Source organism: Dendropsophus ebraccatus, chromosome 7 (genome assembly GCF_027789765.1).
Source record: "Dendropsophus ebraccatus isolate aDenEbr1 chromosome 7, aDenEbr1.pat, whole genome shotgun sequence".
In the NCBI taxonomy this organism is placed as follows: Eukaryota; Metazoa; Chordata; class Amphibia; order Anura; family Hylidae; genus Dendropsophus; species Dendropsophus ebraccatus.
This window is the reverse complement of record NC_091460.1, coordinates 42577695-42602830: the sequence shown is the minus strand read 5'-3', so window position 1 is coordinate 42602830 and position 25136 is coordinate 42577695. Positions and strand designations below refer to the sequence as shown.

The following is a 25136-nucleotide window of genomic DNA, read 5'->3' as shown; positions in this document are numbered from 1 at the left end:
GCTAGGGAGGTATGCAGTGTCCCAGAACATGCAGACTACTACTCCTACTATGCCCATTTCTATTTCTGTGTCAATGCCTGTTCTGGTAAGTGTTTGCACTGCAACTGCTGCTGGTTTTCCCCTAGTATTCTCTGGTATTGTGCATTTTCATGTGTATTCTCATGTGTTCCTGTGTATTACAGTGTACAGTGGTATGCAAGGCTGTTGATCACGTGACCTGTAACCATGGTTCCTCCAATGGCCGACTAGCTCTGGCCAGGAGCAACCATGTGACCTCCCACTTCCTGCTGACAAGAGAGTTGAGCCCCGGCTTCCAAGCAAGGAGGTTGTGTGGTTCTATCCTCTCCCACAGAAGAGTGACTAAGTCTGCTGCTATATTCCAGTCTTCGGCTGTTTCTGCCTGCTCAAGTGACCGGATTCTTTTCTCTCATCTGGGTGTCATTCCGTTATTTCTCCTCATCGCTGCAAGGATTCACAGCAAGTATTATTCTCAAGCTAATCCACCCAGCACCGCTATTTCTCTCATACTCCTACTCCCATCATCCGGCACGTATTCTCACAGCCTATGCAGCACCACTCCTGCCTTATTTGTCAAAGCCTGCTATATACCCGGTTGCATCCGGACAGAACTGTTGCTACTAGTTACCTCATCTATAATAAAACCGCTGTTACTGAACCCTGGCATTGGTGTCCACTAACTGGTGCCCTGACTAGGTGCAGCGAAGAATCGCATGCCCACCATCACCCGCAGATTCCACAGACCGGCCCTACAGCTGTGCCGCCCTCAGGCCTATACCGTGACAAGTATAACCCCTGCGGCTGCCCCGGTCATTGCCCGCTCATAACACCAGCACTGCGGAAGTGGCCCCCAGGGGCCAGGGCATCGCACACATACATAAGGGATAAACTGTACTGCTACACAGTGACTTTCTCTTTGCTCTGCATCTTCTCATCTGTGCCATTTGCCTGATAGTACCCTGATCATTTAACCATTCCAACCCTGCTGGTGACTATCGTATATATTTATACTAATGATTTTTGGGTTGTGGAACGAATCGTCTGTGTTTCCATTATTTCTTATTAGAAAACTTGCTTTGATATAAGAGTTTGAATTACAAGCACGTTCCCGGAATCCAAGGATATATATATGGGTATATATCTATCCCTAGGGGGAAGAACAACATACAGTAAAGAAATAGCATACAACTTTATTACCAATACATTATGTGCTTGTACCTACAGTGGTACTTGGTATAATACAATTTGAATGTTACGTATACATCAAAGGGGTTGCCAGGGATTAAAGAAAAGGGTCTTCTGTTTTTCCACAAGCAGTGCCACTCTTGCCCATGGCCTGTGTTTGGTATTTCAGGAATAAGGACGAGCTGCGAACTAGACAGAACCCAAGACAACAGAGGAATTGTTTTTGGGATAGCGCAGACCTGTTTTCTAATCCTGGACAACACCTTTAGGCTGCATTCACACTACGTATATATTTCAGTCAGTATATGTATATTTCAGTCAGTATATTTCAGTCCGTATTGCAACCAAAACCAGGAGTGGATTAAAAACACAGAAAGGCTCTGTTCACACAATGTTGAAATTGAATGGATGGCCGTCATTTAATGGCAATTTGCTGTTATTTTAGAACAACGGCTGTTATATTGAAATAATGGCCGTTATTTACTGCTATATGGCGGCCATCCACTCAATTTCATCATTGTGTGAACAGATCCTTTCTGTGTTTTTAATCCACTCCTGGTTTTGGTTGCAATACTGACTGAAATATACTGACTGAAATATACGTAGTGTGAACGCAGCATTAACATGACAAGAGCTCAATAAAGACAACTCCTCTATATGCTATATGTGCATTACACATATGACGTGGAAATATTTCTTACTGCCTTCTACACCATTATATAGCTATCTACTGGATGAAGATATTGTGCAAAATATGAGACTGTCACTTGGCTTATGTTTCCAAGAAAGTTATAGTTGACCTCATGCTCATTCCCAAATTGTCCTGGATCGGTACACCCCATTGCAATAGTGTAGCACATTAATAGTATGTGTTCAGTTAGGTCATGTTTTATTTCTCTTTGCATGCCTATGTCTTACAGTAAACCTCAAATAATGAAGAAGCTGAATGCATACGGTAGAAGATGGAGAAAGGCATCGCAAGATTCACGACCGTGATCCAGGGTTCAAAACCGAACACCACTTCTTCTAGACCGTTATCATACTGAGGACGGCAGCCAAATGCTGGGGGAATCCAAAGCTGTGAAATGAAAAACAATTCAGAAATTACACACCATGTCAAATAATTAGCTGGACATGATGCCCGATGTGGTTCTACAATTCATAGCATCATCAGGGGTCCTGTAATGCAGTCATACATCTCGTAACATTGACTTATGGATCATTGTTCATTATATATTCTGTAGTATAGATAGATGGATAGATAGATACTCGTAGAAAGATAACCGCAGGACTCCAGTAGATTTGTGCTCAACAAACGTGCATTTATTTCTCCCAAAATACAATCCCAATGTTTCATTTCAACATTAGGACCTTTTCAAGCTGTGCCAAAGGGTCCTAATGTTGGACGGAAATGTTGCAATTGTATTGTGGGAGAAATAAACGCACATTTTTTGATCACGAATCTACTGGAGTGCTGCGGTTATCTTTCTACGAGTGGATATCTACAGCTTGGGTCCACAATGGTGTATACCGCTGGCACCAACCTGCTATTCAGCTAAAAGAGTGATGAACCTGTTTGCTTTTTTCCTTACTAGATACAGTAGATAAATAAATAGATGATAAATAGATAGATAGATAGACATGTCACTTCTCTGAGCGGAGGCAGCAGAGGAGCGCACGCACTGCCATAGACAGGCTATGGCACCCTGAGATAGGCGGAATTACGCCTAATTTACTCAGTGTAAACGTACCCTAAGGCTATGTTTAAACCTTGTAGGACACCGGCCATTCAGGAGGGAACGGCCGATGTCAGAAAAGATCATCCCGGCATCTTTAGCGCCACTGAATTCGGATGCAGGTGTATCCCTGCGCACCAGCATCCGAATTCCCCACTGCTTACAATGGAGCATGCGGTCGGAGCCGCACCCTCCATTGTGTGCACTGACAGGGTTTTCTATGGCCGCTATTCAATGACATGTCAGTTTCTCGCAACGCCGCTAGCGATCCCGGCCAGAATATATACTATGTGTATACACTCCCGCCGGGATTCCATAGAGGGCAGCACAATGTAAGGTTCATATTAAGCACGGCTGTTTTTTCAAATTGGCAACAACGGCTGTGATTAATATGAACCTTACGTTGTGAACATAGCCTAAGAGCCTGAAGATAAAGTTCAGTTAGCAAAATAATTATTTTATCCATAAAGCCCATGATACCTCTAATATGGCCAGCTTATAGAGATCCACTTGGCAGTTGCAAAGTAACTTTTTGTTCTTTATCATATTGGTGTTGCAGTTTTCCCACAATTAAATATTACATTTGTATCTTAGATTGGTAGTTAAAATCTTTTTTTTTTTTTAAATGACATTTTCATGTGTCCGGACATTGCTGTTACTTAAAGGGGTATTCCAGGATATTTTGACATTTACTCTACAGATTAGTCTTGTAATATAATCAATTTGCCTCATTAGTTTCTATTACGAATTTTGTCTCTTTCTCGCAATTTTTACATGAGTCACATGGTCCTGTGACGTCACCGAACCGGAAGAGTGCTGACTTGCCGACTCAGCCGGCCTCTAGTTAGTTATTCACTTAGCAGGCTTCAGAGCCTTACAAACGGCCCTCCCTGAGCACGGGACGTCACATGACGCCCGGTTCCAGAGCAAGCCTGTCAGTGTAATCACCTCAATCCTCCCGGCCCCCCTCCCTGTGTAATGATTGCGGACCCCTCAGCCCCGGACCCCCTCCCTGTGTAATGATTGCGCCCCCCTCTCTCTGTAAATCATTGCGGACCCCACGGCCGCGTCCCCCCTCTCTGTAATGATTGCGGACCCCTCCCGGCCGCGTCCCCCATCTCTGTGTAAACATTACGATATACAGATCACTCACCCCCTGGTGTAAGCCTGTTGCATCGCTGGACCCGATTTCGGCGCCTTTTTCAAGCAGCTATCCTCAGCTGACAGGCGCTCTGTGTGAGGCAGGAGAGATTCCTTTCCTGCTTCGTACAGAGCACCTGTCAGCTGAGTTGTATCGGGCGATCTATAGGCGCTCTGTACGAAGCAGGAAAGGAATCTCTCCTGCCTCACACAGAGCGCCTGTCAGCTGAGGATAGCTGCTTGAAAAAGGCGCCGAAATCGGGTCCAGCGATGCAACAGGCTTACACCAGGGGGTGAGTGATCTGTATATCGTAATGTTTACACAGGGTTGGGGACGCGGCCGGGAGGGGTCCGCAATCATTACAGAGGGGGGGGGGGGGACGCGGCCGTGGGGTCCGCAATGATTTACAGAGAGAGGGGGGCGCAATCATTACACAGGGAGGGGGGCCGGGGCTGAGGGGTCCGCAATCATTACACAGGGAGGGATTGAGGTGATTACACTGACAGGCTTGCTCTGGAACCGGGCGTCATGTGACGTCCCGTGCTCAGGGAGGGCCGTTTGTAAGGCTCTGAAGCCTGCTAAGTGAATAACTAACTAGAGGCCGGCTGAGTCGGCAAGTCAGCACTCTTCCGGTTCGGTGACGTCACAGGACCACGTGACTCATGTAAAAATTGCGAGAAAGAGACAAAATTCGTAATAGAAACTAATGAGGCAAATTGATTATATTACAAGACTAATCTGTAGAGTAAATGTCAAAATATCCTGGAATACCCCTTTAAGGGGAAACTATCAGCAGGTTCATACATACGAACATGTTGATAGTTCCCGGCTGCTGCTTACCCCCCCCCCCCCCCCCCCCCCCCCTTACTGGTGCTGGTCTCCAGACACTTGTAAGTTCCACCATTTTCGTGTAATTCAATCTTAGACACATATGCAAATTAAGTTTTGCGCATCAGTGTCCCCCGCTGAATGCAGCGCCTCCACTTCCAAGACAAACTTGTCTCTGGAGTGAAAGCCTGCTCAGCCAATCACTGACAGGACAGCGCCGCAGCCAGTAAAAGTTTATCAGTGCAATCAGTTGGAGACACGACAACAGGACACCTAGGCAGCACGGACAGGTAAGTATAGGCTCTTTATTGTTTTCTATATGACAGCAGCTATATATTAAAGGTTGTGCAACGCCAGATAATCCCTTTATTGGATATGTTATGGTGCTCCCTGGTGCTTTTTAAAGTGTAGTGTTGGATTCATATTATATTTGGGCTCTATGTCACTGGTGTATATCAAGATACCAGCAAAATTGTACAGTATGTTGACCTATGCGATGTGCCTGCTGTGGCCCTTTAAATAGTCTACTAGTAACTACATCCAGTCAGTTTCCCTGACATACTTTTGGTGGAAATCAAAAGAAATAAAGTCTACACTTATCAGTCTTGCGGCTATACTATGCTATAATACTATTTCTCAACGTACAAGTATCTGTTGCTGCTATTATATATAAGAGAATGTGTATGTGTCACAGTTTTGGCTTCAAATACACACAGCAACTGAAACATTTATTAAGCACAGTAATAATAATAATTCCTTTGTATAGCACCAACATACTAAGCAACACTCTAATCGGTCCCTGTCCCCATTAAGGAAAGAGACACAAAATGACTGTCAGTCTTCCCCGGTCTGGGGCTCCATGTAAGATCTCGCCTCATGGAGTAAGAATGATTGTGAAAAAGGTCGGGAATCAGCCCAGAGCTACACAGGAGGACCTGGTCACTGACCTGAAGAGAGCTGGGACCACAGTCTCAAAGATTAGTAACACACTACACTGTAATGGATTAAAATCCTGCAGGGCACACAAGGTCCCCCTGCTCACACCAGTACGTGTCCAGGCCCCTGTAAAGTTTACCAATGACCATATGGATGATACAAAGGAGGTACGAGGGAAGGTTATGTTGTTAGATATGACCAAAATAAAACTTTTTGGTATCAACTCCACTTGCTGTGTTTGGAGGAAGAAGAAGCATGAGTACAAACCCAAGAACACAGTCCCTACATTGAAGCATGGGGGTGAAAACATCATACTTTAAGGCTGTTTTTCTGCAAAAGGGAAAGGATGACTGCACCGTATTGAAGGGAGGATGGATGGGGCCATGAATTGCAAGATTTGGCCAACAACCTCCTTCCCTCCTTCTTCAAGAGCATTGAAGATGGGTCGTGGCTGGGTCTTCCGGCATGACAATGATCCAAAACGCACAGGACAACTAATGAGTGGCTCTGTAAGAAACAGTTCATGGTCATGGAGTGGCCTAGCCAGTCTCCACACCTGAAAAGATTCTGTCTCTCACAGCTGACGAATACCTACAATAAAAATTACAGACCTCCCCATTCTTTGTAGGTGGGAAAACTTGCAAAATTAGGAGTGTATCAAATACTTATTTTCCTCACTGTAGTGTTTCCATCCTGACTAGATATACACCTTCTGCAGCAGGGGCGTAGCTAATGTCTCCTGGGCCCTGGTGCGAGAGGCCAACTTGGGCCCCCCCCCCTCCTTTCACGACCAAGTGATGCTATTGTTGTGTGTGTTTGTGTATATATATATATATATATATATATATATATATATATATATACACACACAGTGGTGCCTTGGATTATGAGCATAATTCGTTCCAGGACCGTGCTTGTAATCCAAATCCACTCTTAAACCAAAGCAAATTTTCCTATAAGAAATCATGTAAATGCAGACAATTGGTTCCGCACCCCAAATATATTTATTATTCTGTACTGTACAGTAATGGAGAGGATGGGAAACACAAGGGCTGACAGAGACTGCAGGGAGCAGGAAGGAATGAGCAGGACAGATGTGGGTACATACATGCAGCACTCTCTGTCCGGGGAGAGAGGGGTTACAGCTATGGAGAGATTCCCCCCCCCCCCACAGTCCTGTCCCCTGATGTAAGCCCCAGCCTGAAGGGGATCTGCTATGATTTGGAAGGTGTTTAGAGTACAGTGCTGTAGACCCCGCTATGCAGGCCATGCCCCTTCTCCACTCGCGCTCCCACCCGATACAGGAAGTTCTTAAACCAAAGCAATGTTCTTAAACCAAGTCACAATTTTGAAAAACTGTGAGCTCTTAAACCAAAACGCTCTTAAACGAAGTTACTCTTAAACCAAGGTACCACTGTATGTATATATATATATATATATATATATATATATATATACACACACACACCAAGACAGATATTACCTATTACCGCCATACTGTTACCGACCAAATCCTGTATACTGAGACCAATATTACCAGTAATACCAGTATATAGGGAGGAAACATTACCGCCACACCACAACCACTACCATCACCACCATATTGTTACTGACCAAATCCAGTATACTAAATCACCTCATCCAGTCATATAGAGGTGGTCCCAGCTCTACACAGACTATATACACCATATACATTACTGTGCAGTTATATCAGGTGACTCACAGGAGACGTCTTTTCTGATCGGAGTTCTTTCCTTTTCATCATCTTCTCCATCCGTCCTGGGCCGTTATGAGAACTTCTCCGAGCCACGAATCCACAGAATCTGCCAGACAGACATATTAGGCTCCACACTCTGACACCATCTCCATCTCTCTACACACTGCACATCTGTACTGTCCCCTTTACACCCTCATTTAGTGGGTAGCCCTGACTCTATGTGACCTCCTAATAATATATGCCCCCCTCTGTGTATTCCCTCTCCCCCTATGTTGCCCCCCTCCCTTATAGATGGCCCCCTCTACCCCCTCCCTTATAGATGGCCCCCTCTACCCCCTCCCTTATAGATGGCCCCCTCTACCCCCTCCCTTATAGATGGCCCCCTCTCTCCTCACCCTCCCTTATGGATGGTCCCCTCTCCCCCCACCCTCCCTTATAGATGGCCCCCTCTCCCCCCCACCCTCCCTTATAGATGGTCCCCTTCCCCCCCCCCTTATAGATGGTCCCCTTCCCCCCCCCCCCCTCCCTTATAGATGGTCCCCTTCCCCCCCCCTCCCTTATAGATGGTCCCCTTCCCCCCCCCCTCCCTTATAGATGGTCCCCTTCCCCCCCTCCCTTATAGATGGTCCCCTCCCCCCCCCCCTCCCTTATAGATGGTCCCCTTCCCCCCCTCCCTTATAGATGGTCCCCTTCCCCCCCTCCCTTATAGATGGTCCCCTTTCCCCCCCTTTATAGATGGTCCCCTTCTCCCTCCCTTATAGATGGTCCCCTTCCCCCCCTCCCTTATAGATGGTCCCCTTTCCCCCCCTTTATAGATGGTCCCCTTCCTCCCTCCCTTATAGATGGTCCCCTTCCCCCCCCACCCTCATAGATGCCCCCCTCCTTCCCCCCCCCACCCTCATAGATGCCCCCCTCTTTCCCCCCACCCTCATAGATGGCCCCTCTTTCCCCCCACCCTCATAGATGGCCCCTCTTTCCCCCCACCCTCATAGATGGCCCCTCCTTCCCCCCACCCTCATAGATGGCCCCCTCCTTCCCCCCACCCTCATAGATGGCCCCCCTCTTTCCCCCCATCCTCATAAATGGCCCCCTTCTTCCCCCCACCCTCATAGATGCCCCCCTCCTTCCCCCCCACCCTCATAGATGGCCCCCTCTTTCCCCCCACCCTCATAGATGCCCCCCTCCTTCCCCCCCACCCTCATAGATGGCCCCCTCTTTCCCCCCACCCTCATAGATGGCCCCCTCTTTCCCCCCACCCTCATAGATGGTCCCCTTCCCCCCCCACCCTCATAGATGCCCCCCTCTTCCCCCCACCCTCATAGATGGCCCCCTCTTTCCCCCCCACCCTCATAGATGGCCCCCTCTTTCCCCCCACCCTCATAGATGGCCCCCTCCTTTCCCCCCACCCTCATAGATGGCCCCCTCCTTTCCCCCCACCCTCATAGATGGCCCCCTCCTTTCCCCCCACCCTCATAGATGCCCCCCTCCTTTCCCCCCACCCTCATAGATGCCCCCCTCCTTTCCCCCCACCCTCATAGATGCCCCCCTCCTTTCCCCCCACCCGTACAGGCTGATAAAAAAAACAAAACTTAACTCACCTGACATCGCGCTCCCACGTTGATTCTCACTCCTCCTGGTCTGTCCCCGACTGCTGCGCGGCTGCCGGGGGTGTCGCGTCTTATCCCCGGCAGCGCGCGCATCCCAGAACTCCCTGCGCGCCGGAACCGGAAGTCAGGGCCCAAGGCGCGCAGGGAGTTCTGGGATGCGCGCGCTGCCGGGGGTAAGACGCGACACCCCCGGCAGCCGCGCAGCAGCCGGGGGAAGACGGAGCCCGACTCTTGTGACCGCAAGCAAAACAATGCTTGCGGTCACAAGAGTGATTGATCGGGGGGCTCCGCGGGCCCCCCTTGTGGCGGGCCCGGTCGCGGCGGCGACCCCCGCGACCACGGTGGCTACGCCACTGTTCTGCAGTATGATAACTGTCCTGCATAATGTTGTTGTTTTTTCTTAATCTCCTGCCCTGTAATAACAGCAACATGACTTTGCTAACCATGTTCCAGTCTACACAGCAAAGCTGGAAAGTAAGGGGCAGAAAAAAGAAATGTACTACTTACTGAAATGTTGCAAAGAAAGAGGAATGCAGCAATGTTTTTGAGTATTCTCCTTTTTTTGTTGAGTTTTGCCGACCTGGTTGCCTGCATAGCTTTAATGGATGGTGAAAGTCTGATAGAGTTATTGTTTTCTTGGTTCTTCTTGTCTTCTGCCGAGGCCTCTCCCAGAGAAAGTTCTGAATTAGACATGTAAGGGAATTCCTTGTTGCAGATAGTCACAGATTCATTAAAAACCTCATATGAAGGGGTAAGTGACAAGGTGCTTCTGCTAGACAAAGAATATATCCTTTCTATTCCTCGACCATCCATTGGGTCCTCCTCTTTACGGTGTATACACTCGATAATAAACAGATTCTGAATATATTTTTCAATAATAACCAGGATGGAGTAAGGTAAGTTGTACCATGCATATTCAGGGTGGGTCTCAGCACATATAATGGCCAAGATGGAACCCCACGAGATGAGCCAAGAACCACAAGCAGAACCAACAAGAAGATCTGAGTCCAATTTCTTGGCTGGGCTCTCACTGTCATCCAACGACTTATTTTCCAATCTGTATATGAAAAGACCAATAATTCCTGCCGTACACATGAGGGTCAATACTGTGATGGCAAACACGTAGAACATGATGAGAGCCAGCTCACTTTTGCTCTTCGAACGTCCAATCTGGATGAGATACACGACCAAGACGGCAATAGTGGTCGTAAGAACGATTAAACCCATAGTTGTGCCGGCTGTTATACCGTGGAATTTGAAGTGGATCTTCTGCTGCTGGTGATGCTTTACAGTGCGCCCAATGTTCTTCCATAACACATACAGCATCGTAGAGGCCAATATATGGTACTCAATAGTGAATGGATACAGATAGTAAATACCTTGTGAAAATATGGAACATACGTTGGATGTGCAGTTACATTCCGGAGTATGATCATCTATAAAGAAAGAAAATATGTTGTGAAATAAGTTTAAAGGAAATAAGATCTACTAGTTGAGATGGAAATATCCCTTTAAGAGATAACATGCTACAATAAAATACCTTGAATTATTACAAGGTAAAGTTTGGAAAAACACTGTAAATCACTGGCTAAACACTTTGGATCCTATTACACAGGGCTGATTTAGGCAGATTTTGCCCCATGTTATAAATACAACGATCAGCCGAGGAGACAATCATTGGCTGATCGTTGTCTTTCAGCATGTTAAAAACAAATCATTGGTCGCTGACCATTCATTGCTTAGTGTAAAAGGAGGTGTGCCATCGGTGGCGGATTATTGTATATAGAAAATAATAAAGATGTATGCTTATATCCCTAAGCTCCCTAGTGTCCTCCTGCCTATTCCCCACTGATAGGAGCCGCCGCTGAAGATTCTACACACGTCTCTGAAGTGACAGGCTGCTCAGCCAATCACTGGCCGTGGTGCTGTCCCATCTAAGCTAGTTATTGGCTGAGTGGCCTGTCACTTTATAAGCTTCAGAGGGGGCTCCAGTTAGCGAAAAACAGGCAGGAGGACACCAGGGAGCATGAAGAGGTATGCCGAACCTATTATTTTATATAAAAAGCAAGGGATGCACAGACATTACTAACGATGCCCCTGCAGCCCTTGCTGCATAGTAATCAAGCTGTGTAACAGGCTCTGTAAGCAAGTGCATATCTAGCAGATCACCGCTTGCTTTCCTGGTGCATTGGCCTTCTTATATGGCCCTTATTCAACAACAGGCTAGGAAGATGGAAGATTACAGGTATATTCACACTGGGATCTGAGTGTTTAGCAATCAAGCTTGGTGAGTTATCTGGTCCAGGAGTAAAGAAAAAAAAATGCTGAACGTGACCTAAATGCATTGGCCAATAGAGCTCTTTACATACCACTCGCCAAAACCAATATGCTTGGGAAAGAGCAGCTGTGTTGGTGTTCAGTAGTGTTCACATCCATCATCCCACAGCTTTTCAGTAGGATTGTGGTCTGCGCTTTGACTGGACCAGTCCAGGACTACTAACTGTGAACAGAAGCTGAGCTGCAGATATATGTTACCAATGTTACTCAGTGAATAAACCAGTGTTTTATCAGTAATTTACCCAGAAACCCCTCTAGATAAACTGCATTTAAAACATAGCCTGTTCTATCGATCCCAGTTTGGGGGCATTTGAAGCTGTTTTAAAAACAATAATAGGTTTATTTAGACATGTTAAACAACTCATGAGTTCAGATTTTCTAGTTTTTATAGCAGCAATTTCCTTACCCATTGTTATGTTTGAAAATCCAAGAGTAATAAGCCTTTCCTTATGTTCATTCAGCTGGTGCTTGGACTCTGTTAAAACACCATTAGCCCATAGGAGGAGGTTTGTAAACACTGCATGGATCAAACCAAACCTAGAACACAGATCACATTGTATATTTACTAGACAACAAACATAAAGTCGGCAATCAAATGCTTCCCTTAGTGAAGAGATCCTGGAACAAGTAAAAGTCAAGGTCGGTGGGTTCATTTAGAAAACTCAATTTGTTCTATTTAGCACTGGCATTGGGAAGTAGTGACTCACGCCGCGGCAAAATCATTTACTGCTGTATCTTAAGCATATTTGCCCATCTATACCGGCTGCTATGTAATAATAGAAACATATTTGACATAACCTTTACTTTTGCAACAATTATTCTTTCTTGATTTAGTATATATTTCAGTAACTGCAGCCCCCTTGTGGATCAGTTAATAGGGAATTCTAGCTATAGAAAGAGAACACATATTGCCATCCAGGCACCCTACAAATGCTGCAGCTCCGCCACAGGCTCAGATACCCAGGCACTGTGCAGAGAAACACCTAAGAGGCTTTTAACGGCAGGAGTCATGGATCCACTAGGCGGCTTGCTAGTGGTGGCAGACAAGGGGCAGCAGGTGACACGGAGGCAGGACAGCAGGCAGGAACACAGCAGGAAACTCTGGCAGGACCCACAGAAAGGAATCATGAGTCATGAACAGGAATCAGAGTCAGCAATGCAGAGGCTCCAACAAGGGTCAGGATGGGGGAGTACTTGATACAACTAACCAATTAAGGGTGTACTGCCCCTTTAAGTTAAGAGCCACCACGCGTGCACCCTAGGAGGTGGAGATGTGCACGCCGGGGAGAGCAAGAAGGATCATGGCAGGGTAAGTGCACATGAGGGGGTGCCGGAGAGCAGGGACGCAGCATTCACTGAAGAAAGGGAGAGCGCAGGAAAAACGGCGGCCCAAAGTACGGGTAGTGACTGCATCTATGAAAAGGCTTAGACCCCTTTGTGCAGTGTCGGACAGGCCCACCAGAGGACCGGAGGATCCTCAGGTGGGCCCCCAGCTTTAGAACCTGCACAAACTTTGACTGACATGTCATTTCTCACTGGTTCTTCATTGGTGGGCCCCCAGGATCCTTTCCTCTGGTGGGCCCCAGATACCCCAGTCCAACCCTGCCTTTGTGGTATGATAAGGGGGGCTGCCAAGTGACAGCATATCACTATCAATTTCCTTTGGCTCACAGATTTAGTTTTGCTCTGAAGAGAAACCATTTAATTAATGTGAAGCTGATTCATCTCTGTATACCACATCTTTCTGAGATACACTGCTTAACAAAAGTATTTAACACCCCATAAATCTATCAGGTTTGTCAGGATTACAGGTTATACAAGGAGTAACTTCAAAGGGCACTGTCCAGAGCAGGAGAGGTTTGCTACAGGGATTTGGTAATTTATTTTATTAATAATAATAATAATAATAATAATAATGATTCATATTATTATTATATTTTATTAGTATTAACTGGCCCCTTCTCTGGAAAATTTTGTGGGAAAATCCCTGTTTAAATGTTTCATAAAGTTACATTGCTATGTCATAATAATAATAATAATAATTAATAATATTTTATTTGTATAGCGCCAACAGATTCCGCAGCGCGTAAGGTTAGTTGGGAGGGGAGGCAAAGCCGCAACTGAACATTGTGCTGTAACCAGTGTCCTCTCTGTAAATAAGTTTGCCTAATGCTCGAGACAGAGAGCACCAAGGACACCAAGAACCTCAAGAGAGAGAGTACACCAGGTATATCGGAGCACACAACAAAGTGGACTCAGCACATTGTAAAAGTGACAGTGAGGGATCGAGGCAAGTAAAAACGCATTTTTATGAACAATAGTGACGCATTATACTTTTACTGATAAATTTAAATTATTCTGTGATAATTTGTGGGGAAAAAACTAAAGTTTAGTGGAGAAATTTGGAGATATTTTCAAAATGTCAATCAATTTTTTTATTTTTTATTAGTTTTTTTGCCCATGTGTTGGCTGGGAGATATAATTGTTGTCTCTGTGGTACATTCGCTTTAAGGTCTACCCTATGGCTTGCCAGTATTTTTTGCTGAACAGATCATGGTCACCTCATGGATTCCTCAAATTATGGACAAGTGAATAGGGCCATAGAAACTCATGGGTCTGTACTTTGTCCTTAATTGTGGATCCGCAATTACGGACAAAAGATGTAAAGTAGATTTGCATTTCCAGGGAAATACATAGTGCTTGAAAAGAGTACAGCTTTAACAGTGACTTCCCTTTAAGAGAAACTTTAACCCTTGATACCCTCCCTTTAAGAGCGACTTTAGTACAGTCCCTTTAAGAGCCACTTGGGTACCGTCCTTTTTAAGAGCAACTTGGGTACCGTCCCTTTAAGAGCGACTTGGGTGCCGTCCCTTTACGAGTGACTTGCTTACCGTCCCTTTACGAACGACTTGGGTACCTTCCCACTAAGAGCGGCTTGGGTACTGTCCCTTTACGAGCGGCTTGGGTACCATCCCTTTAAGAGCGACCTGGGTACCGTCCCTTTAAGAGCGACCTGGGTACCGTCCCTTTAAGAGCGACCTGGGTACTATCCCTTTACGAGCGACTTGGGTACCGTCCCTTTACAAGCGACTTGGGTCCCGTCCCTTTACGAGAGACTTGGGTACCGTCCCTTTAAGAACAACTTGAGCACCGTCCCTTTGAGAGTGACTTGGGCATCGTCCCTTTGAGAGCGGCTTGGGTACCGTCCCTTTAAGATCGACTTGGGCACCGACCCTTTAAGGGTGACTTGGGCACCGTCCCTTTAAGAGCGACTTGGGCGCGTCCCTTTAAGAGCGACTTGGGCACCGTCCCTTTAAGGGCGACTTGGGCACTGTCCCTTTAAGAGCTATTTGGGCACCGTCCCTTTAAGAGCGACTTGGGCACCGCCCCTTTAAGATCGACTTGTGCACCGACCCTTTAAGATCGACTTGTGCACCGACCCTTTAAGGGTGGCTTGGGCACCGTCCCTTTAAGGGCGAGTTGGGCACCGACCCTTTAAGAGCGACTTGGGCACCGTCTCTTTAGGAGTGACTTTGGCACCTGCAGGTATCGGCTCTGCTATACAGCTGGCTCAGCTCTGCTACGGAGTGCGGATACATCTCTACTACATGGCTGGCTCAGCTCTGCTACTTTACTTACTGAACTCTGCTACTTATAATGGTAAAGATAATTGCTCGGTTACCATGACAATCTTACTCATGTCAGTGAGACAAAATCTTTAAGGAACTTCCATCTTCTACATTTTCTATTGGCCAAAAGTGGACATGTGACTGTGTGGATGTTGTGAGGCATTGACTGACAAGACTTTAGAATTTCTATTGGCTGCTGGCGTTTACAGTGTGGCCATTATTTCCAATGGGCCATTATTTTCTATGGGAAATTAGGGGTCTTTGAACGTAAATTTCTCAAAAACGACAAATCCGATCAAAACCAAAAATAGATAGAACACCTGTCACCACCGAGGGCTTCGAAACACAGTTTGAACAGTGTCTGTGCACTAAGCGGTTCGGGCTGTATTAATCGCAGAAGAATGGCATGAAGAAGAGACGGAAGAAGAAGAACAATACGGATTACAATATAGGGATTTTTCAAGCACTATAATAAGGCCTAAATGTTAGGTTGCAGCAACTGCTGGATAAGAATATTAGTAGTAGATAAGACATAGTAGAGAACAGTAGTGGCACCATCAAGGAGTGCTACACCTAGAATAACATCATGCAATGCGACGTCTCACATTATAACAGAGAAGTGTTGCAAAAATTGAAGGATGTAAAACACAAATGTTGGAAAATGACCATTTATTTGTGTTAGGAAAATCCAACATAAGCACCATGCCTTTAAGACTTTGAAAGAAGTTGTGATGTCACTGGACACGGCGCAAACAGAACCAAGAAATCATGAATACAAGAATATTCCAGACTTTTTTTTTTATAATGTGCCTTTTTTGGTTATCGTTGAAATACACTTGGTGAACAGAGGACCTATGTCTCCAGGCCACTCCCCGGTCAAATAGTCAAAATAATTACAGAGAACACAAGCTCATTACTGTCTCTGTCATTTTTCAAAACTTTTGACAGTTTACCCAGACACGTGATAGGCTTTGTCCAGTCGGGGTTTGGGTGGTAAGACCCCAAGCAGTCGTTTGAATGAGCCAAAAGAAGTGCACAACTATGCCTTTTACTCACACTTAGTCACGGGTCCCAGAGCTGCCGTTCTCAGAAAAGATCGTCCCGGCCTGTACTGCAGGACCGGACGGATAATCTTTAGTGCCACAGAGCTCTGATGCGGGCGCATCCGTGCACGCTCCATAGTGTGCACTGAAAGGGTTTTCTATGGCCGATATTCATTTAACTGACATGTCGCTACGGATCCTGGCCAGAGTGTATTCCATGTGTATACACTCCGACCGGAATTCCCTCGGCCTGCAGCACAACATAATTTCCGTACCAATCACGGCCGCTGCAACAACGGACATGATTAGTACGGAACTTATGTTGTGTGAACATGGCCTAATGGTGCGTTTACACAGAGAGATTTATCTAACAGAAAAAATCGTTCCAGCCTGTACTGCAGTACCGTCCGGATAATCTTTAGCGCCGCAGAGCTCTGATGCGGACGCATCCATGCATGCTCCATAGTGTGAACTGAAAGGGTTTCCTGTGGCCGATATTCATTTAACTGACATGTCGCTATGGATCCTGGCCAGAGTGTATTTCAAGTGTATACACTCCGACCGGAATTCCCTCGGCCTGCAGCACAACGTAATTTCCGTACAGCGTCGGACTGGGGTACCTTGGGCCCACCAGGGAATTCAATTCTAGGTGCCCACGCTTCATATACCAGATATAACCAGCGCCAAACTTTGACTTTACTATAGCGAGTTTGCACAGCATTGTGTATATGACCATCAATGCTAGCTCACTGCTAGTAACTTGTCAGTCACTTTGCAAACAGGAGAAGTCCCATGAAAGTAACAAATCTCAGGCAGGCAGGGGTGTTTGGGAACATAATAACGGATGTATACTTACCCGACCCCATGGCCTCCTAGCGCTTTCTTAACCCCTTAAGCACTGAGCCAATTTTTGTGCTTTCGTTTTTTTACTACTCATGTTTAAAAGGCCTTAGCGCTTGCAATTGTTTTTTATTAAATACATTTTTATGCCGCGCATGTTTGTGTCCTAATCCCATTCAGCGGCATACGTACGTTTTTAATTGATATTTTTGGCTGGTTCCACTTTCATCTTCTGAAAAATGCCTAGTCTGAGTCCTGCCATATAGTACATGAGAACATACCCCTCTCCCAAAGTTATTCACAGGATAAGGGATAACAAGACCCATAGAGAATTATTGGAGCACCATCCCCACTGTTTATTTGAGGGGGACATGTTCCCACATTCTCATGACCACTCGTACCCCTACCAATCAGCTTGAGTTCTACCAGCCACCGCTCCATCCTACTTGCTCTCATTGTGCAGGTGATAGATCTTTGTAGCAGGAAGATATCCAGCTTTATGACTCTGCAATACGTGATGGATCCCCAACTCCCAAGCATAATAAGTTACACCAAAGAACGCAAAATAAATACACAACACGTTGAAATCAGGTGTCAAAGGGGCCCAATTTTATTTAAAATTACATGACACTGAAAATGGCAGACCCCCGACTCACAAAGAGTCACCCTCCAGCACTCAGGCGAGGAAAAACCCCCTGTGGGGGAAACCTTGAGGGAGCCATGGCTGGAGAGTTGCCCCTCCCCTGGGCTTAGAGGGTTATACCATACTATAAATATAATAAACTGGATGGGAGAGAAATCTGGCTGCAATGTCACCTTATTGATAGCTAGGCGGCTGTAGATCTTCTCCCTCACAGATCCAGGTCCACTCGATGAAGGGGTAGTCTAAAGCAGACCACCCCTTTTCCCCTGCTAGAACCTCCAAATTACATCAAGGGTAGGGGGCAGTACAGTAGACAAGCTCAAGGTCCTCTGGCACATCCAAGATGGCACTGATCAGGGCGCGGTGCATTGCTTTATGAAACCTCCTTTATGACATAAGCGCTTGTCATCACAGTGCACGGTTGCCATGGTTACTGCAGGTAAACACCTCTGAAGCCTTAACCCATTAATGACTGGTGATGAGCTTTACTGCAGAGGTCACTGAACACACTTGTTACCAAGCAAACAGCTTATGGTTAGGCCACACTAAGAACACTAAATAATATGGTGTGATGTGGCCCATAGCAACCAATCACAGCTCAGCTTTCGTTTCTCAAATTACTCTGGTAAAATAAAAGCTGATCTGTGATTGGTTGCCATGTGCATCTTAGACAGTCTAACATGCCCATAGCAACCAATCAAATCTCAGCTTTAATTTTATAAGAGCTTGTTACGATATGAAAGGTGAGCTGCGATTGGTTGCTATAGGCAAATCAGACTGTGTTTTGTCTCTGTCAGGTTGGTAAAGCTGCTCCATTGCTGTAAAGCTTATGATAGTGATGACTGAAAACACATGACATCAAGCTTCCCCATAATGCTTTGCAGTCAGCCCTTCTCCATACCTCCCAACTAGGGATGGTCCGAACCTGCCGAACGCTCGGCATCAGATTCCCGCTGTCTGCCCGCTCCGTGCAGCGGGTGGATACAGCGGGAGGACCACCTGGAAAACTGGGATACAGCCTATGGCTATGGCTGTATCCCAGTTTTCCAGGCGGTCCTCCCGCTGTATCCACCCTCTCCACGGAGGGGCCAGACAGCGGGAATCATTTCCAAGAGTTCGGGTTCGTACGAACCCGAACCGAACCAGGTTCGGACCGTCCCTACTCCCAACTTTTTGGAGGGACACTTGTGGTTCACAGACATTTCTATACACTACAATTCCCAGCATTTCCGGTCACTTAGTTTAGAATCTACCAGTACAGCATATTACAGCATATTTGTTAACATAAAGGAGACTGTTGACAATCTGATGTAATTAGATGTTTAAATGGCTGCCAAAGAGTATTATAAATAAAGCTGTTGAGATGAATAGGGAAGGAGGGGATCCCTCCCTGGAAATCCTCCAGAGTATAGACAAGCAGTATGGGGGGCATGTAACACTACATTTCCCAGGCTGTAATAGGATATTGGTGATCACCCGATTAGTTGATCACTGGAGAAACTGCACTGACTGTACAAAAGGGGTTGTTTAACAGTAAAATTGTTTTAAAGTATAGTAGTAGTTAATAGTATTAAAGGGGTACTTCAGCAAAAATAATGTTTCAATAATTTGTAATTTACTTCTATAAAAAAAAAAATCTCTAGTCTATACTTATCAGCTGCTGTATGTCCTGCAGGCAGTGTTTTTTTTTTTTACAGTCTGACACAGTGATCTCTGCTGCCACCTCTTAACTTTCCAGAGCAAGTTCCTGACATGGACAGAGGTGGCAGCATAGAGCACTGTGTCAGACTGGAAAGAATACACCACTGCCTGCAGGACATGCAGCAGCTCATAAGTACTGGACGGCTTGAGGGTTTTAAATAGAAATAAATTACAAATCTATATAATTTTCTGGCACCAGTTGATTTTAAATAATTTTTTAGGGCGATTTTAGGGGGAGCACAGGCCGAGCCAGTGTCAGACTGGGGTACCATTCTAACTCACCGCTAGTAACTTGTCAGTCACTCTATGCAAACAGCATAAAGTGCCACGTCTCAAGGCAGCTCAGCCAATCAGTGGTCATAGCGGAGTCCCTCCTCTGGCGCTGAATCGCTGAGCGGCCTTGAGATGCCACGTCTCAAGCCACAGCTCAGACCAGAAAGCTGCTGCAGGACGAGAGAACGGCACGGCGCCATCCAGGACCCGGAGCTGGAACCGGGGAGGTAAGTAACCGGCGGCCTCTATATCCACCCCCTCCCCAGCCATACAGGGAAAATACAAAAAGCCCAGAGTACCCCTTTAAGTTGCTTGAAAGGAAATGTCCCATGAAAATAACAGATCTCAGGTCGTCAGGGGGGTGCAGGAACATAATAAAGAAAGTATACTTACCTATCCCTGTGCCCCAGTAGTTTTGACTTAATATTCTGATAATTAAAGCCACCGACCTCCTGCAACTACTCCAGCTGCAACATCACATCCTCACCCATATGGATCGCCCAATCACTAAGCAGGCAATCCATCAGCCAAATATGTGACATTGCAGCTAAAGGAGCTAGGGCCGTGACATACACGGAACCCGGGCGGAAATGATTGAGAATGACTTCCAGCGGATGTGCAAGAGAGCGGTGCAGGGGCACGGGGACTGGTGAGTATAGTTTCTTTATCATCTTCCCGCACCCCCCTGCCTGCCTGTCATTTGTTAGTTTCAGGAGACTTTTCCTTTAAAGGGGTTATCCAGCACTACAAAAACATGGCCACTTTTCCCCTCTCTCTTGTCTCCAGTTCAGGTGCAGTTTGCAATTAAGCTCCATTTACTTCAATGGAACTGAGTTTGAAACCCCACCCAATCTGAAGACAAGAGAGGGGGGAAAAGTGTCTATGTTTTTGTTGCGCTGGATAACCCCTTTAAAGGAATCTGCTGACACTGTTAATTGCTGTTAGGTAAAGAAGACACATTGTACCTTAAAAATATTTGTCTGTGCTTCTATAGTATATAAAATGTTTTTATTCTCTGGTACAAAGAGGCTTCTCCAAGCTCCTTAATAGCAAAAAGCTAGAAAGTCTCCCCTCTCCTCCCTCCCTGCTTAATTGACACCTGCTGGTTTAGGTTTGGGAGGGGGAGTTATAGGTGCATGCACATAACGTGTACATACATATTACATACAAATATGCACAATACATACACACCTCATACACAGAGAAAGAAATGCACATTACCTATATGTATACATAGTATGCGCACTATACGCACATCTAAGCAAATGCACATTACATATATGCATACACACAGACTTATATAATATACATACTTCATGTCCACACACACACATATACAGCTCACATGCTGTCAGATTTGCAGCTCCACTGTGCAGGCTGCAGTCCCTCTCCCTCCTCTCCTCCCGTGTCCCAACTACCAGCAGCAGCATATAGAGCAGATGGGGCAGCCTGAGAGGAGGAGGTGGTGAAGGGTCCCAAGGGAGAAGAGAGGGGCTGCGCTAAATCTGCACGCTACATGCTGCTGAGTGTCACCATATTCACTCCCTAGTCACACCCTAGTTACTCCCCTATATAATATGATGAAACCCCAGATTACTTCATAGAGGCAATGAGTGACTGGGTGAAAGGCATGTGCTGGATATGTCATCCTGGAACTGCTAGACAGGGAGGCCAACCTCCTGCTCAGGGGCCCACCAAGGGCTAGGGCCCAATGGGAGATTCCCCTGTTCCCCTGGGGGCCAGTCCGAGCCTGTTTCCGTACCAATCAAGGCCGCTGCAACAACGGCAGTGATTAGTACGGAACTTATGTTGTGTGAACATGGCCTAATGGTGCGTTTACACAGAGAGATTTATCTGACAGATTTTTTAAGCCAAAGCCAGGAATGGATTTGAAAAGAGGAAACATCTTAGTCTTTCCTTTATGACCTGATCTCTGATTATAGTCTGTTCCAGGCTTTGGCTTTAAAAATCTGTCAGATAAATCTCTGTGTTAACGCACCATTAGGCCATGTTACCACAACATAAGCTCCGTACTAATCACGGCCGTTGTTGTGTAAACGCACCATTAGTCTAATGATTGTTGAGGGTCTGAACACCCAGATAACCAGATCAAAACTTCTGACATGTTTCTGTAACATGGGGAGAATGGAGAAGAGAGAATAGGGGCAGGGGAAGACAACTGTGTAGCCTAAGATTTTCTCACCTTTTTTGCCTGCCACTTGGAGTAACCACCCTGATAAAGGTGACTTTCAACACAGTCACTATCTCGCCTTTGCCTTGTGTGACGAGTAATGTCTTCTGGGATCAACAAAAACATTTGTTTTCTATGGGGCCGTTTCTGAGCTCTAGATCCTATGGCATCCACACAAAGAGTGAATGGAGGGTTGACCACACAGGCGTAGTGCCCTTTTATCATTCAAGGGACAAATTGTGTCCCCGTTCTTCAGATCAGTGGAGGTCCCGGCAGCCAGAACCTTACCAATCAAGATGTCTTTCCCTATCCTGTGGCTCAAGGTTAACATGTTCACATGGGGTTACCTCTTTAAGGACATAACCTAATTTTTTTTTTGCTTTTTTTGTCTTGTGTTGTTTTTATCTCCATATTTTGAACGTGACATAATTTTTCTGAGCCAGGCAAGTAGTATTTTTATTGGCATCATTTTCTGGGCTACAGTTAATGCACTTTAATGCACTGAAGAACATTTTACAACTGCTATTTGGGGTTTGCTATTATGGCATTCACCTTGGTGTACAAATACCATATGACCTAAAATGCATAGATTTTTTTCCTATGTGTGAATTACCTCCTATTATTGTTTGTCTACTCCCCATTGCCGGCATTTGTCGCAGTGCACCCTCAGCACACGGTGAGCTGTCTACACCTGTTTGTGCCACGTGCAGTATAAATGACGTGATACGTCAAACATGGTATTCATCAAACAAGTGGTAGTGGTGAAAGAAATACTTTGTACAACTTCCCTATTGCTAGTGGGGTGTTGACTGGTGACTTTACATGTGATATTTTTTCTTTGTTAAGACTTCAGAGAAAAGTCAATGCCTGAAGCCCAAAATCAACATTGACTGTATGTTTTCCAGAAGTATCAGACGCATTGTGCCATATTTATTAACAGGTATCAGGGCTGTCTCTATCCTTGACTGACAGATCTCCTTATATGACAACAGGGAGAGATCGGCCACCAGCGATGGCCCCAATGACTCAGAGCCCTATTCCTGGCTGTAGATATAACTATGATTTCTCTCAAATTCCACTGTCAATAATTGCTATTCATGGATGGTGTCCAACCACGGGTCTTGCTATTGGTTACACCCTTCACAAAAGTCTGTACTTAGCTATGTAATGTAGTAGTACCAGAGTTTTACCCCTAGGTGCCATTGTTATGTTTAACTGTATTCAGATATTGCACAGCTGTGGAAGCTAAAGGGCTATTGTTTTCTTATGTATCACCTGGATCTATACACCAATGACAGTTCTTTCTTCTCTCCTATCACCTCTTTCTTTACTTCTCTCACACGCACTCCTCACCCACTCGCCTTACATGCGCTGTAGAAAGGAAGTCACATGGGTAGAGGAAGTGTAGGGTCTTCTTACTCTGGATTCTGTAGAGGAAGGACGCAAGGTAGGACGCACCCTACAGAAGTCAAGTTGGGCCCCGGCTCCCCCAGTCTAGTTAGATGTGGTCTAGACGTTGAGCAAAGCAGCTGCACAAGCTGGGCCTAGACACAGTTTCCCTCAAGCAACACCTCTAAACACTATGCAGTGTTAAGTCGCTACTAGAGAGGACAAGTCAGGGATCAACTCAACCCATGCCGAGAACCAGAAGGAACACAGTGCAGGACAGTATCCATAAAGAGTAAAGGAACTGATCCGGATAGAGCAAAGTTGCTAGAATCCTAAGCACTCTGTCTCGCAGCATGGGTGTAAGCAGGGAACCCTCAGCATACCTCTCATCCCAGGTAACAGGGTCTAGGGCTTGTGTCACCCTCTAGGACGGGTCACCCAACACTGGTGGGCAATAGGTGGTGCAAAGACCGAATAGTCAAAACACGGGCACAAGTATTCTCTCTTCTTTCAAGTATTCTACCTCTCAAAGTTCCGGCAGAGCACAGTACAACTTGGGTTGGGACTCTCTCAACATCCTCCTCTCTACTCCTCTGAGCTTTCTACTTCTCAGCACGCAACTCAGCCAGCATGGCTATATCTCTCAGTATAGATCCGCTTCTTCAAGTCTAACAGTACTATATTAAGGCAAAGCTGTATTAAATGCTTTCTACATCAAGTAAACAGATTTTATTTACTCTAACAGGACTCTGTGGTTCTTCACTAAACACCTACACAGTGCTCACAGCCCCCTTGGGTCATCTTCCCTTTCTGTGGGTGGCAGTACCAATAGTCCGGGTGGGTCAATACTCCACTCCAGACCACCGTGATAATTGCCCAAGGGACCCCAGAATAGCCCGGCAGGTTACTACCCACAGGGGAGAGGGTATAGCCAGCCCACTAAAATAAAAGCAGGTGTGCCAGCATACCTGTGTGCCCATCCGGCACTGGCATCACGACAACCACGTGGCAAGTGACCGGTTGCACCGCCTCCCAGGGGCGGACCACCATACATGTTGTGATCTTTTTACACCAAAACATGACAAGAGGGCATCCTTTATGTACAGAGGAAAAAAGGTTTCCCGATCAGCACAGGCAGGGATTCTTTACTGTAAGAGCAGTGACAATATAATGTTATGGTAGTTAACTCATTGCACAAGTTTAAGTGAGGCCTGTATGCATTTCTTGAAAAATATAAAATTACAAGTTGTGGGCAGCAGAAAACTAGTGACTCTTTTAAAAGGACCAACCAAAAACATCAATTGTCCATGTACAGCTGTCCGAATTTGTGGAACAGAATATACTAAACATGGTTGGATGATGACTAGTGTTGAGCGGAAAGGCCGGCATCCAACTTCTGCAGCTGCAGGGAGTCAAATGTTGAGCTTCAGAGAACATTACAGAACCTGAACACTTTGGCCTTTCCACTCAACGCTAATGATGACAGCTGATGTTTGTGGAGGAGGCCGTTTCCATGTGCCCTAGTAGAACATGGATATTATAGAATATGCCCTCTCTATGAGCCAGACCGAAAAGCCACCAAACCTGTGACACATGCGGCGACAGACTCGAGAAGGGAAGTTTCTGGCTGACAGCCTTGTTCTGTAGCACAATTAGTTGTCACTTTGGATTTTTGGGACCTGTAAAAGAGGTCATTCCACTGTTATTGTCTCCCCTATCTTCTGGTGTCACCTGACGCTGTAATGCCGTACAGATCACTTTACAGCAGCCTTATAGCCCTATCCCACGGAACGATTATCGTTCATAAACTCGCTCCAACGACCGCTCTTAACGATCACTAAACGATTTTTTTTAACGAACGATATATGTAGTGTAACGATTATTTTGCGGTTGTTACATGGTCGTTTAAGACGTTCGCCAGG

At 45.9% G+C, this 25136-nt stretch overlaps 1 protein-coding gene across 1 annotated transcript in view; it reads right to left on the bottom strand.

Annotated features, from left to right (window-relative positions):
- Positions 1–1860: 1860 nt before the first annotated feature.
- Positions 1861–25136, bottom strand: part of OTOP1 (otopetrin 1) — a 51835-nt gene continuing 28559 nt past the window's right edge. The window contains exons 6-8 of the mRNA XM_069976439.1: positions 11912–12042; positions 9676–10604; positions 1861–2281 (exon numbers count right to left, since the gene is read on the bottom strand). Coding sequence (XP_069832540.1) covers positions 2111–2281; positions 9676–10604; positions 11912–12042 — 1231 coding nt within the window. The 3' untranslated portion in view covers positions 1861–2110. The remainder of the gene's footprint in view (positions 2282–9675; positions 10605–11911; positions 12043–25136) is intronic.